Source organism: Choloepus didactylus, chromosome 11 (genome assembly GCF_015220235.1).
Source record: "Choloepus didactylus isolate mChoDid1 chromosome 11, mChoDid1.pri, whole genome shotgun sequence".
Lineage (NCBI taxonomy): Eukaryota > Metazoa > Chordata > Mammalia > Pilosa > Megalonychidae > Choloepus > Choloepus didactylus.
The window spans coordinates 18845977-18860276 of NC_051317.1; the positions used below are offsets into that span (position 1 = coordinate 18845977).

A 14300-nucleotide genomic window follows, 5' to 3' on the forward strand; every position below is an offset into this window, starting at 1 on the left:
TATTATGTTAGAACCTTAACTTATCCATGGATCTGACTGCTCTTTGCATCAACCTTAGAAGGGTTTTTACAAAGGAGGTCACTGAGGCTCACAGGGATTGGGAGACCTGTCCAGGATCACAGAGCTATCTAACCACAGAGACCTCACCAATGCCCAAATTGAGCTTTTAACCATTTATTTATCCTAGGTCAATATTTAAGTCCCGAGCTGTTATGAGTCAATCTATTAATATTTTTCTCAGAACCAGACCTATTTTCAGCCTGTACCACTTCTGCAGAGAGTAGAGGCCACAGGTCAATGGCTCCTGAACCCTGCTTGGGGGTTCAGGGAATACCGAGGCCATTTTACTGGGGGAAGGGGGAAAAAAAACAAAACAAAACAAAACTTGGACTCTACCCCCAAGACTGAGTCAGTAGAGCTGGAGTAGGGCTTAGGAACCTGTGCTTCTTTAGACTACCAGGCTATCTGAAGGCAGGCAGCAGATAATCATGTTTGGAAGTCAATTTACAGGTAATTTCCTCTCCAAGTGAAGTAAAATCTGGAACCACTGTGACACCACTTCTTTAAAAAAGAAGGCTTCCCTTTCTTAAGCCCTGGTCTAAGCTCTCCATGTAACTCCTGATTTTGTGAACTTAGACGAGGATCCCTTCCTGTTCTTTAATTTACAGACCAAGGGATTCCTCCTTTGTGGTCCAATTGATTTTCTGGCTCTCCCAGCCATCCACAGCTCAGCATAATCTCTCTTCCTCCAATAATCACCTGATGGAAGCAGTCCGGGGCCTGTGCTCACGAGAATCCATCACCCAGCCCACATGACTCTCCAAAGGTGGATTTGAGCTGTGTCTTGTCTTCCTTTTCCGAGGCATCTGCAAAGTTCAATCCAGAATTTGTTGTTTTTCACACCTCCTGTAACTCTAAGGAGCATAGAACCCCTTCTAAGGACCAAGATCACATCAGATGTACATGATACACCACAATTTACAAAGCATTTTCACTTTTGTTCTCTCATCTAATTTCCACAGCTGTGAGCTAAGAACTGCTATGCCTATCTCAAAGATGAGGAAGTCGAGGATTTGGAGTGATTCACTCAAGGTCTCCCACCTGGTGAGCACTCTGGCTTCATCATAGCTACATAGGCCACCATGCTCACACACAGCCTATTTTGCAGATGTGGTCATTGAATTCCAGATGCCTAAGAACATAGAGCACATGGGGAATTTGGCACTTTCTTGGTTCCAAGAAGGCAAAGGAGAGAAGCACCAGAATGCTGTGAAGTGGACCCAAGACTCTTAGAAGCCCAGCAGGATCTCCTCACCTTGGCATCTATTGTTCGTCCTTCCTTCACCACTGGGTAAAACCGTGACGTCTGGCTAGAGTCTTTGAGCTGTGGTGTCCGGGGAGTCCGGGGGGTCCTGGCATTGCGGTAGTTCGGTGACTCTGGGACAGTGGTTGGTAGAGACCGGGCAATGGTGGAGGGCTCTGGAGCACCAAACAACTTGTTGGCCAGGGCATCTGTGGGGACTACAGAGGAAAGGGACAAGCCTATGACCAACCATCCCTGGAAAGCCCCCAGGTTGGAGGGCTTTAGGTCCTTTCACCCAGGCCAGGGTCCTGATGTCTACCCCTTACCTTGCTGGAACCGGGGTGGCCCAGGAGGAACCTCCTGGTTGGGATCCACAGGAGGTTCAGGAGTCAGAGTGTCAAATTGCTCCCGGCTGATCATGTTGACTTTCTTGAAGTTCTCAACTTCTTGCTGCAAAAGATAAGAGAATGATTGAGGAAGATGTCAGTAGGAAGACTGCCCCAGCCTGTTCCAGAATCAAGACTTGCAAGAAGTTAGAGAGGGGAGCTCCCATGTCTACGTATGTGGATTCTTAATCCCATGGCTCTCAGCTGCTCCATCACCATTCCTCAATCCCTGTGAACCTGACACAAGTGTGCTAATCCAGAAGAGATCAGTACTTGTCCTGCCCTTCTGTCAGGTTGACACCAGCTCCCCAAGAACTCACTGCAGACTCTCCCACAGTCACTCCAGTGCCTCCCCAAAACTCTTTCTGCCACTTTCTTCTCAGATGGTGGCTGTGCAATTCTTTCTTCATCTTCACTAAACACACTGCTACCTATTAAACAGGCTCACCAAGGGCCCAAGCACCACCCATCACCAAACATGTACACTCTGTAAAAACCTGTAACAGAGAGAGATGACTTGACTATTTCCAGGTAGCAGTAGTTTGTGTAAAGGCCTAGCTCCTTAAAGGCTTTAAACTTCTGCAATATAGGCCCAAATACTTATGGATAGAAATGACAATCTGATCTTTTTTCCATTTCCCACAAAATTGTCTAGCTGACTGCTAGGACCTTAAGTATGTATGGACAGGTAGGAAAATTATCACCCCCTCACAACACATGCATAATAATTTCCTGCAGTTTATAAAAACTTTCCACATCTCTTCTCTCTCTTAAAACCCTATCAAAGGTCAGTTATCATCCCCTTTTCATACAGATATTGAGGCTCTGGATTGGAAGGAGCTGCCCAATGTCACACAGCTCATCAGCCTTCCTCTTCCGTGTATACTACAGGCACCTCAAGACCCACATTTACTCCTATGTCCGAGCCTCACCTTGATCTGGGAATACTCAGGTTCAAACTTCTCAGTCCACAGGTCCTGCTCATAGTAGAAGAGCCCGTCATTAATGACCTTGGCCAGCTCGGCACTCATCTTGGCACGCGAGGTGTGGTTGCCTGTGCGGTCCCCCCCTGGGTGCCGGCGCATGTAAGGTGGTGTCTGGGTGACAATGAGGATCTTGTTGACATCCCTGTCATCAATCTCATAGTCAGAGTCCTCATCGGACCAGGCGGTGAAGGTGTTCTTCCGCCCATCCATCTGCTCCATCTCCTCGTCAAACAGGAAATCCAGTTCCTCTTGCTCATCCTGATCCTTGGACATCAGCTGCTGGGAGGGCAGGTGCTGAGGCAGAGAAGTTGGGTGGATGAATCTGGGCTCCTCTGACTTCTAAAACAGGGACAGTCCAAGGAGAGAATTACCGGCAAGTCCTTGGACAGGCTCTGTAGCTCTCCTACAAGAGGGAGGTCCCAGCTCCTCAACAAACTGTCAGAATTGTGGTCCTGGTAACACCAGCAAGTCACAGGGTGTCCTTCTTGGAGTCAGCTTCATGAGGAAAAGATGCCTCATAGGAGTTCAGGTTCCACTACTCACAGCTCACGTCACAGTCACTCACAAACAATTAAGAGGACAAGTTCCTCATAGATAGAGACTATGTCCTTATTTACCTTTATATCCTACATAGCACTTAGCATGGGACTGGACACATGGCAGAAGTTCAACAGGTTGATTCATCCAAATATCCATCTATCCAACAAATCACAATAAACTGGAAGCTCCATTAGGCACGGACCACAAATGCCTTGCTTTCCATTTTATCCTCAGTACCTAGACTGGGACTCAGCAACCACTGTTGCTCTATTATTGATGAATGAGCAAGTACCAACTACTACCAGGCCCTGTATGAAGAACCTAAAAATAGAATAATGAACAAGACAATGTCCCTGTACTTAGGGAACTCACAGATTATTGGGAAAGTCAACCTTCAAGCCAACTGCAATGTGGTACGGTATAAATTATAAACAGTTGTGGGAGCACATAGGTAGGGGCATTTAACCAGTTGGGGGTGGGAGGCATCGGTGGTTAGGGAAGGCTTCCTAAAAGATGTTACAACTAAACTGCAATCTAACAGATGAACACATGGTAAGCCAGGTGAAGGGAGGGACAAAGAACATGCCATGCAGAAAGAACAGCATGTGCAAAGTCCCAAAGAGAGAACAGGGTCCCTTCAGCAAAAAGAAAATAGCCCAGTGTTGACAGACTGAATTTATCTTAGACTTTAGGAGAGAAGCATTTTTTTCTACCTCATAGTATATATCCAAAAGGAAATTCCTTGCTGTGTAAAGAGCTTCCCATATGAACTTCAACCTTATCTCCTTTAAGGTTCAAGAAAGGCCAGATGGGAGTGGAGATGTGGGGGCGCAAATTCTGGAATGAAGGCCAAGTCGTGGCTCCTGCCTTTCTAAAGCCTTTTCAGTCTGTAGGTCTGAACCTTGTCCACTCACTACCTTTCTCCACATAATCCTGGCCTGATCTCCAGCATACTTTTAGAAAGGCTGCAGATGGGGAATTCTGGGTATGAACAGGCAGGAAAGAGGAAGGAGATGAGAAAAGTTGTCACAGTGGTACAGTGGAAAAGGGAGCCTAGAATTCCACAGACCTAGAGTCTGAAGTCATCTCTGAGGCCAGACCAAAGATGCCTCCAAGTTCAGGAGAGATGGGGTGGGGATGGGGGATGGACAGAGAGTAAATCTGTACTTGGAACAGGAGCGGTAATTTACTTTAAGAATAAAACAATTGACTAACAGTGGACTCAATTTGCATCATATGTATATTGTATTATATGTATATGTATACTTCTAGAGCAGTTTAATCTCTTTTTCCCTTCATTTTAAGGTGGGGAAACTAAGGTTTGCGATACTAAACAAGCTTCCCAAGGTTACCTAGCAAAACACTGGCAGGAGACACGTTTTCTAATCTAGGCTCTACTTCCACATCCAAGTCATCCATCTGCTCTCTCTCCCCTTCTTTCTTCTAAGGGCCTAAAGGACTTTTACAAGGGGAAGTGAAGATAAACTCGGGGGAAAGACACTTAAAAATGAAGCCTCAGGGATTTAGGTGAGGCAAAAGAATCACCAAACATCAGGAACCCTGCGATGTTGCTGCTGGAGACTACATGATCTTTTCCTATGAAAAATGGCACTCAAGAACTCCCATGACTGGGAAAGCCTGAGGGATGGTTCCACAGGAGATGGAAGAGAGTGCACACCAACCTTCCTACCGTCACTGGAGACCTCATCTCACATTGTGACCCAAGCCACCTAGCTTGCCCGCTAGCCCCTCAGAGGCCAGAGCTCTGTGCCTGTGTGGTATCTCCCCCAAGCACTCTAGCCAAGGCTCCTAGAACCAGGATAGGCAGCAGGCCACACCCACCTTGGGCCGTGCTGGGGAGGGCCGAGGCCTCTTCTTCACTTCAATCCAGTTCTCGGAATCCAGGTCAGGCAGGCTTGCAGACAGGCCCTTGGGCAGTGTCTTTAGGTTGCTGACCTCCTCTGTTTTGGTTGGCACTGGAGTGACTGCACGGGGAGACCCAGGCGCTGACTCTGAAGGGTGGAAAGGTGAGATTCTCATCCCTCCAGTCCTCCTCCTGATGCCAGCCCTGAGGAGGACTGTTGGCCAAAGGACAAGGGCAGCAGTGAGGCATCCATGTGCCAGCAGGTACCCACCTGTCTCCTTCTGGTAGTGCTGGCGGGGCACAAACTCAGGGCAGTTGAGAAGCTGGGAGAAATCAGTCTGGGAATAATCCACTATTGGGGGACCAGGAAGAGGCCACTTCTCAGGCTCCTCCCTCCTACGAACTTTCTCATCAACGATCTCCACCACCTTGCTGTCCTTTAGGGCCTGCGGGGGAGAAGGGTGAAAGAGTGAAGAGCAAGGACTGGGGTAGGCTGAGATTTTGGCAACAGGGATGACTGGGCCCCCCACGAGTATGGGTAGGAGTCCAGTGCTAGCAAGGGTATAAGAAAACTGGTGTCATCTTCCACGACTGACAGAAAGGTGAAACGTTCACATTTGTAGGAGGGTACCACCATGAGCATATACCTACCCGGTGACCCTGCAGTTCTACTTCTCATAATCTGCCCTAAAGAAATACTTGCCAAACAAGTAACAATTTGTGTAAGATTTGGACAAAGGGTTCTCAAGCAACATTGTTGGTAACAGGAAAAACAACAACTGGAAACCACCTAATTTGCTACCACGTAGGAAATTAAAATAATTTATGGCACATCCATTCAATGGAACTAAAAAACAGCTTTACATGTGCTGAGGTAGAAAGGTCCACAAAACATTATGAAGTGAAAAGAATCAGGGATAGATCAGGGTGTTTAAGATATCTTTTGTGTGAGTAATTTTAAGAAAATACATACAAATACACAATTTTTCTAGGATTCACAGACGAATTTATGTTTATCTCTGGGAAACAGAATGAGGACTGGAGAGTAAAGTTTTTAAAAAATACCTTCCTATGCAGTTTTAATTTTTTTCAACCAATGCGTTCTTAAAAATCTTTTAAATAAAAGAGACAAGTATTTCAACATCTGGCAACATATTCTGTTGGTGAGGTTGTGGGGAAGAGGCACTTGCTTATATTGATGGTGAGAACACAAAAGGTACAACCCATAAGAAGTAGTTTAGCAATTATCTAGGCAAAATTTCATATGCAATTTACCCTTGAATCCATCCATCCCATTTCTAGAAATCTATACCAAAGATACACTGGCAAGAAAATGAAAAGATATTTATACAGGCAATTCATTACAGCACTAATGCAATTTAAGTATTAGTGAAAGACTGGAAACAACCAAAATGTCCATCTATAAGGGACTAGTGGAGTGAACTATGGGATATACATACAATAGTGTATTATACACTGTAAACAGGAGTGAGGAATATCTTTATATATGCTATTATGCAGTACTCAAATATATTAAATGGGGGGGTGGTGAAGAAATACATGTATTTTATGCTATCATTTACCAAAAAAGGGTCAGGATATAAATACATATAGAAGAATTTGTGTTTTTTTTTGGTAATGGAAACATTCAGAAATGGTTACCTATAGGAAGAGAAAATAATAGGGTAGAAGTGACAGAATTGTAAGTTAGATTTATCTGAATATACCATGTTGACTTTGGAACAATATAAATATAAAACAAGTCATAATAGTACAGGCGGAAAAAAGCAATCCCTGAAATTTGAGAACAAGATGAAACTAATGAACTTAACTAAAAATTGGGTTAAAAAGCACAACAATGCAGAGATTATTTCAAAAGACTTGAAAATAGTCACTTGACTGTATAAACAAAATTTTTAAAAATGGTTTCCAGTGGTAGTGTTGGTATTATTATGAGGTTAAGGTATATATACTGTGGAATAAAACAACTGAGATGCTGTCTTTTAAGAATTAGGATTTTTTGGCATGAGAGAAGGAAATAGGTACAATTCAAAAATCCTTGGGGTTAAGTAAAGATCTTGTAGTAACGAATTTTAATTGCAAATAGTATAATTTCTTGATGTATTTAATCTTAAAAAAAAAATAATAATAAAAAAGACTAACCAAATAGCAATAAGCATCCCTGTAACTCAGACTACGGTATCTAGATACTATAAATACCATTTCTGGGAAAAAAAACAAAAGGAACCAAAGTTCCTTGGGGAAAAAAAAAACACACACACGAACAAAAAACCCGGCCAATCCCAGATCCAACAGTTAATGTATAAAATGAACTGGGGTCCCATTGGCCAAAGATGGGACAATTTGATCCAGCACTAACTGCAAAGGATTGACTTATATAAAATGTTTGAATCTCTAAGTTCATAATGATATGAAAACAAAAACAAACCAAAACCTCATTGGTCAGCTTTGAAGATTACTAGGAATTCAATTCATATTTCTGAAAACTTATTAACAAAGGGAAAGATCAACTATTTATCCTGCCCTTCCCATACAAACTATACCTCTATACCTCTTGGTAATCAAATACTTGCTGAGGTAGTTTCTCTTTAAAGAGGTATTCCAGCTAACAAATGAACATACATTGGTAGAATTAGAACATCACCATTTTGCCACCCTTAACGATATAACAGAAAATGATCATCAATAGCAACTTGTATCACAGAAAGAGAAACAAATGTTGTGTGCCACCTGAAAGAACACATCATTATCTATAAAGTACTCTGAACAGGAGGGAAAAAAAAACAATAAAACCTGAGTCTTATCAGGACTCTAGATCTATCAATTCACAAAAAATTCACAGTGCAGAAGAACATGTTAAATGACACCACTGTGTCCTGCAGGAAACTCTATGGGACAAAGAACCCCGATTATTCAAATAATCAATTACAAGGGAAAAGGAGAGGGAGATTTAACAAGAATAAATACGAGTGCAGCTGTGAGTGATATTTTGAAGAGGCACCACAGCCAAGAGGGACACTTTGAAGACGCACAGAAGCTGAGAGAGGAGCTGTAGATGAGAGACAGTTTCAAGATGGCTGTTGAAAGCAGACTCTTGCTCCAGAGAAGCTCAGAGAAGATGCCCCAAGAGCAACCAAGAGTGATATTTTGAAGAGGAGCTGTGGCCTAGAGAGGAATGTCCTGGGAGAAGCCATTTTGAAACCAGAACCTGGAGCAGACACCAGCCACGTGCCTTCGCAGCTAACAGAGGTTTTCTGGACACCACTGGCCATCCTCCAGTGAAGAGCATTTCCCTGGTTGAGTTCCAGGGCAGTGACAGCAGCCTCAGGAAGGACCTAGAAGACCTCGGGAAAACTGATTCCCACAGGGAGAGAAAAGCCAAAGGGGCCCTGGAGGATTGGTTGGATCTCAGCTTCCTTGGTCAGTGTTGTGTACTGAAATATTAATGATCTCGAATCCCCAAAACATGAGGAAGGAAAGGTTCCCAAAGGTTAAGTGACTTGCGGAGGACACGCTGCTAGGTGGTGGCGAAGCAGGATTCAAGGCCAGCTCCTTGACTCTAGGGCCTGGGCTCTAACTAGGATATACCTGTAATGGTCTGCCCTGAGGAAACAGCTACCCAACCTCCAGACTGCTTTGAGGAAACAGCTTCTGGACCTCCAGTCTGCCTTGAGGAGCCTTGCATCCAACCTCCACCTGAAGAGATTAACCCTTCAGTGCCTGCTAAACCTATAATCACCTCTCTGAGGAAGCAGCCCTCACTCCTGTCTGGAGAGATTAATCCTGTTTCAAAAGGGAAATGTCCTGAGGGATCTTGATTGTTTCTCCCTCCCACAAGACATCACACTGGTCTATTTTATTGATGATATCATGCTGATTGGACCTAGTGAGCAAGAAGTAGAAACTACTCTAGATTTACTGGTAAGGTGTTCGCGTGGCACAGGATGGGAGATAAATCCAACAAAAATACAGGGGCCGAGCACCTCAGTAAAATTTCTAGGTGTCCAGTTGTGTGCGCATTTTGAGATATCCCTTCTAAGGTGAAGGATAAGCTGTTGCATCTGGCCCCTCTTATGACCAAAAAAGAGGCACAACACTTAAGTTAGCCTCTTTGGATTTTTTTTTTTTTTTTATCTTCATTTTGTTGGGATATGTTCACATGCCGCGCAGTCGTGCAGGGCAGGTCGTGCATTCGGTTTTTCGCAGTGCCATCGCATAGTTGTGCATTCATCGCCTAAATCAGTCCCTGGCACCTTCACTGGCACACACACAAAAATGACAAGAGTGGTAACTAAAGTGAAGAAGAGCAAATGGGGTAGGGAAAAACACTGGGTGTCTTTGTCTGTCTGTCTGTCTGTTTCCTTCCCCTGTTTTTCTGCTCATCCACCCATGGACTGGACGGGGTGGAGTGTGGTCCTTATGGCTTTCCCAATCCCACTGCCATGCCTCATAGGCTACATTTTTATACAATTGTCTTCGAGATTCATGGGTTCTGGGTTGTAGTTTGATGGTTTCGGGTGTCCGCCACCAGCTGCCCCAGTTCTCTGGAGCCTGGGGAGGGCTGTCTAGATTGTACGTGAGAGTGCCCACCAGAGTGATCTCTCGGCTCCTTTTGGAGTCTCTCTGCCACTGAAGCTTATTTCATTTCCTTTCACATCCCCCTTTTGGTCAAGATGATGTTCTCCATCCCACAATACCGGGTCTACATTCCTCTCCGGGAGTCATATTCCACATTGCCAGGGAGATTCACTCCCCTGGGTGTCTGGTCTCACGTGGTGGGGAGGGCAGTGATTTCACCTTTCAAGTTGGCTTAGCTAGCCTCTTTGGATTTTGGAGACAACATATTCCTCATTTGGGTGAGTACTCCAGCCCATTTACCAGGAAAGCTTCTAGTTTTGATTGGGGGCTGGAACAAGATGGGGTTCTGTGACAGGTCCAGGCTGCTATAAAAGCTGCTCTGCCACTTCGGCCATATGATTCACTCGCCGGAATAGACACACACTCTGGATATGGGTTTTCCTTCCCTGCATGCAATGCTTCTGCCAAAACGACCACCCATGGACTTATGGAATGCCTTCTTATCCACTGTCATAGTATTCCACACAGCATTGCTTCGGACCAAGGAACCCACTTCACAGGAAATGAAGTGAGGGAATGGGCACATGCTCATGGAATTCTCTGTTCTTATCATGTTCCCATCATCCAGAGGCAGCTGGGCTGACAGAACTGTGGAATGGCCTTTTGAAGACTCAATTATAGCGCTAACTAGGTGGCAATACCTTGCAGGGCTGGGGCAGAATTCTCCAGGAGGCTGTGCATGCTCTGAATCAGCATCCACTCTATGGGGCTGTTTCTCCCACAGCCAGGATTCATGGGTCCAGGAATCAAGGTGGGAACAGGAGTAGCACCACTCACTATCACTCCTAGTGATCCACTAGGGAAATTTTTGCTTCCTCTCCCTGCAACCTTAAGCTCTGCTGGTCTACAAGTCTTAGTTCCAAAAGGAGGAGTAATTCCACCAGAGACACAACAATAGTCCCATTGAACTGGAAGTTAAGACTGTCACCTGGCCACTTTGGGCTTCTTGTGCTGCTGAATCAACAGGCAAGGAAGGGGATTACTGTACTGGCTGGGGTGACTGATCCTGACTATCAAGGGGAAATAGCACTGCAACTACACAATGGGGGTAAAGAGTCTTCCTGGAATACAGGAGATCCCGTAGGGTGTCTCTTAGTACTACCATGCCCCGTGATTCAAGTCAATGGAAAACTGCAACAACCCAATCCAGGCAGGACTACCAATGGCCAAGAAACTTCAGGAATGAAGGTTTGGGTCACCCCACCAGGCACAGAACCATGGCCAGCTGAAGTGCTTGCTGAGAGTAAAGGGAGCATGGAATGGGTGGTGGAAGAATGTAGTGACAAATATGAACTACGGCCACGTGATCAGTTACAGAAACAAGGACAATGATGGCATGAATATTTCCTCCTTGTTTTGTTATGAGTATGTCTGTATTTGTAAAACAGATACCTTTGTTTTCTTCATCTTATCCCCTTATCATATGACATAAGGTGTCTTGCTAATTTCACAGTATTTAAGTTATCAGAAATCAAGTTAAAGAATCAAAGTCACCCAAGAACTTGCACCCTATTCTGGAGAGATTTAGTGTATTTCCAGTTGTATGCATGACTTCTGAGTATTGTTATGTGAAATATATGTCTGTTCTTGTGCTCTACTTAGAGATAAAGTATGGCTTAAGGTGATGTGTAGAACTGCCAAGTTGACAAGGGGTGGACTGTGATGTCAGGTTCATGTGTCAACTTGGCCAGGTGATGGTGTCCAGGTGTCTGGTCAAGCAAACAATGACCTAACTGTTACTGCAAGGACATTTGTGGCTGGTTAATAAAGCAGAAGGCTGGTTTATTAAATCATCAGTCAATTGACTGCACCTGTGACTGATAACATCAAGGAAGGGTGTGTCTTCTTCAATAAGAGAATTCTATCAGCTGGATTTAATCTAATCAGTTGAAGACTTTAAAGGGAGAAAGAGAGAGGACCTTCACTTCTTTGGCTAGCCAGTATCTCCTGAGGATTTCATTGAACACCTTCATCGGAGTTGCCAATTTACTGCCTGCCCTATGGAATCTGGACTTGGGCATCCTCCTCTACAGAGTTTGGACTCATGCATTCCCACAGTTGCATGAGACACTTCTATAAAATCTTATATTTACAGACATCTCTTGTTGGTTCCCTAATATACTGGTAATCAGCAGACATTCAATAAATACTTACTGAATAAAAAAAAAAAAAAAAAAAAAGAATAAATACATGGGCCTTATTTGGATACTGGTTCTGACCAACTATCAAAATACGTTTTGTTTTGTTTTTTTAAGATAATTGGGGTAAATTTTAAAAGTGGATATCTGATGATATAAAGGAATTTTTAATAATGTGGTTATGTTTTTAAACATGTCTATCTTTTAGAAAGACGTACTAAAACACTTGTGGATGAAATGTTGGGTTACATGAGATTTTCCTCCAAGATGGGAAAGGAAGAAGATGGGGGTACAGAGGAAAAAAGATTGCCCATGAGACGACAATTGCTGAGGCTGGGTAATGGGTACATTATACTGTTCCGTCCACTTTTGCAAATGTCTGAAACTTTCCATAATAAAAGGAAGAGAAAAAGAGAGAGGAAGGTTGGCCAAGTCTCAGGACGCTTTAGCAAAAGTAATCTGATTACTCTCCCAGGGTTTTCTGCCTTGGCCCAAACTCCAGCTCCATCAATAAGGACCTTCCTTTCCCCTTTGTCCCAGTCCTGGGGAGGGAGACATACCGCAAAGATGAGTGAAATGTCGGTGGTGAGGGCCTGGACTCGGTGGAAGGAAGCAATAAGGGTGATGGGAAGGAAACCATCAGCATCCATTTTTCGTCGCAGGAAGAAGTCTCGTTCTAAATTGTCCACGCTGAAGTAGTATTCACTACGCGGAGGGGAGAAGAGGTATCACAAGAGATTCCTGCACCATTTACAAATATGCCTTCCCTGCTCTGCTGTGTACCGCTGGTGACCTCCGACGACCTCACAGGGCCTCTGACCTAACCGACCCTGTTGTACCAACAGTCCTAAGGGCTGAAAAGAAATTATGTGATCCTTTCATGGCCCCCTTCTTTGGGTCAAATTATTCCTTGACTTTCAAACTCCTTTGTATACCTGGCAAACACCTCATCCTCCTTAAAAAGCCAGTTTAAACGCTGTTGGCCACTTTCTTTTCTGCTCCTAAAATATTTATCACACCCTAGGCAAAATACCTGTTTCCTAGTATGGCACCCCCACTGGACTGTGAGACAATATATCATGGTAGTTAAGAGGCGAGGTTTCAATCAGACAGACATGGATTCAAATCTGTGCTTTGTCACTTACTAGTTGTGAGCCAGACTCTTGTCAAGTTACTAGGCCCGTACGCTCGACTATAAAATGGGGATAAGAAAAATCCTATCTTATAGGCATTAAGTACATGCAATGTGCAGGATTAAATAAGATACTGCCTATAAAGCACTTAATCTGCCCAAGAGAGGACTCGATATTTGCTAACATTCTGACAATGCTGTCATTAAAAATGGAAGCATAGAAGACGGGGGAAAAAACAGAACATCAAGGATTGTCTGTTAGGATTATCTGACTTTCATGGCAAAAAAAAACAAGGTGGGGTGGCGGTGGCAATAGCATATATTTCTAAGTTCCCATCTTTCAATGCCAAACATTAGGAGCTCTGGGCAGTGGATTCTAGGTATTTACCCTTTTTTTTGTTATTGGAAATTTCTAATTTTCTTAAAATAAATAAGGTATTACTTTTATAATAAACAATAACTTTATGAAAAATTAGTTAGGACCAGAACCCAACTCCCTACCCATCCTTCCAGGAGGAAATCTCCCACCCACTCACATCTGGCGCTTGATGTAGTCTTTGAGCAGCTCCTGGTCCACACTGTAAAGCTCAGTGCTGCTGACATTGTCAAAGTAGTAGGTGATGTTATTCATGTATTTGGGGGTGCGAGGCCCCTCTGCAGCATCAAACTTGCGGTAGCCAAACTGGTAGTCGAAATGAGCTAGAGGGAAACAGGTGCCATAAGGGAGAGGAGATGTCTGCCTGCCGCCCCTGCCATACCCCCTCAGACATCCCGGAGCCCAAAGGGGCCTCACGTACTTCGAGTGCCACCCCGGCCGCGTCCCCGGCCGCGACCGCGCCCCCGTCCACGGCCACGGAAGGAAGCCCGCGCCCCACCAGCCCCATCACTCTTCACACTCGATGTTTCATCCTGGTCGTGCCAGGCAGGCTCCGGTTTGGTCTCTGGTTGCCAGGCTGGGGTGGGGGGGGCCACGGGCATGTAGGTAGCAGGCTCAGACCCTATGGGGAGAGTGGGTTCTGGGTCAGGCCTGACAGTGACCCCCACGTCCAGGCCCTCCATAGGGGGTGGTGCATACCTTTAATCTCCACACGGTTGGCAGGTATGTGTCGAGGCTCCGGGGGGCGAGCAGGACGTGGGATCAGCTTCTCCCTGGATGCTTCAGGCTTCATGTCTATTTGCAACGGAACCCACTTGTGTTTGTTCCCTGGGGAACAGTATGGGCATATGAGAAAGGCTGGAGGGAGAGGCCCCTCATGGCCATCTGAAAGAACATATCATTATCTATAACTCTT

General features: G+C 44.8%; 1 protein-coding gene across 6 annotated transcripts in view; it reads right to left on the minus strand.

Moving 5' to 3' along the window:
• LARP1 (La ribonucleoprotein 1, translational regulator) overlaps positions 1–14300 on the minus strand; it is a 118550-nt gene that overhangs the window by 15327 nt on the left and 88923 nt on the right. For 4 of the 6 annotated variants that reach the window (XM_037799205.1, XM_037799201.1, XM_037799206.1 and 1 more), the window contains exons 5-14: positions 14084–14212; positions 13806–14006; positions 13545–13707; positions 12437–12581; positions 5351–5525; positions 5058–5227; positions 2622–3014; positions 1630–1753; positions 1316–1521; positions 760–866 (exon numbers count right to left, since the gene is read on the minus strand). In XM_037799205.1, the coding sequence (XP_037655133.1) occupies positions 760–866; positions 1316–1521; positions 1630–1753; positions 2622–3014; positions 5058–5227; positions 5351–5525; positions 12437–12581; positions 13545–13707; positions 13806–14006; positions 14084–14212 (1813 nt within the window). The remainder of the gene's footprint in view (positions 1–759; positions 867–1315; positions 1522–1629; positions 1754–2621; positions 3015–5057; positions 5228–5350; positions 5526–12436; positions 12582–13544; positions 13708–13805; positions 14007–14083; positions 14213–14300) is intronic. The other 2 variants (XM_037799203.1, XM_037799202.1) reach the window with 2 other exon arrangements.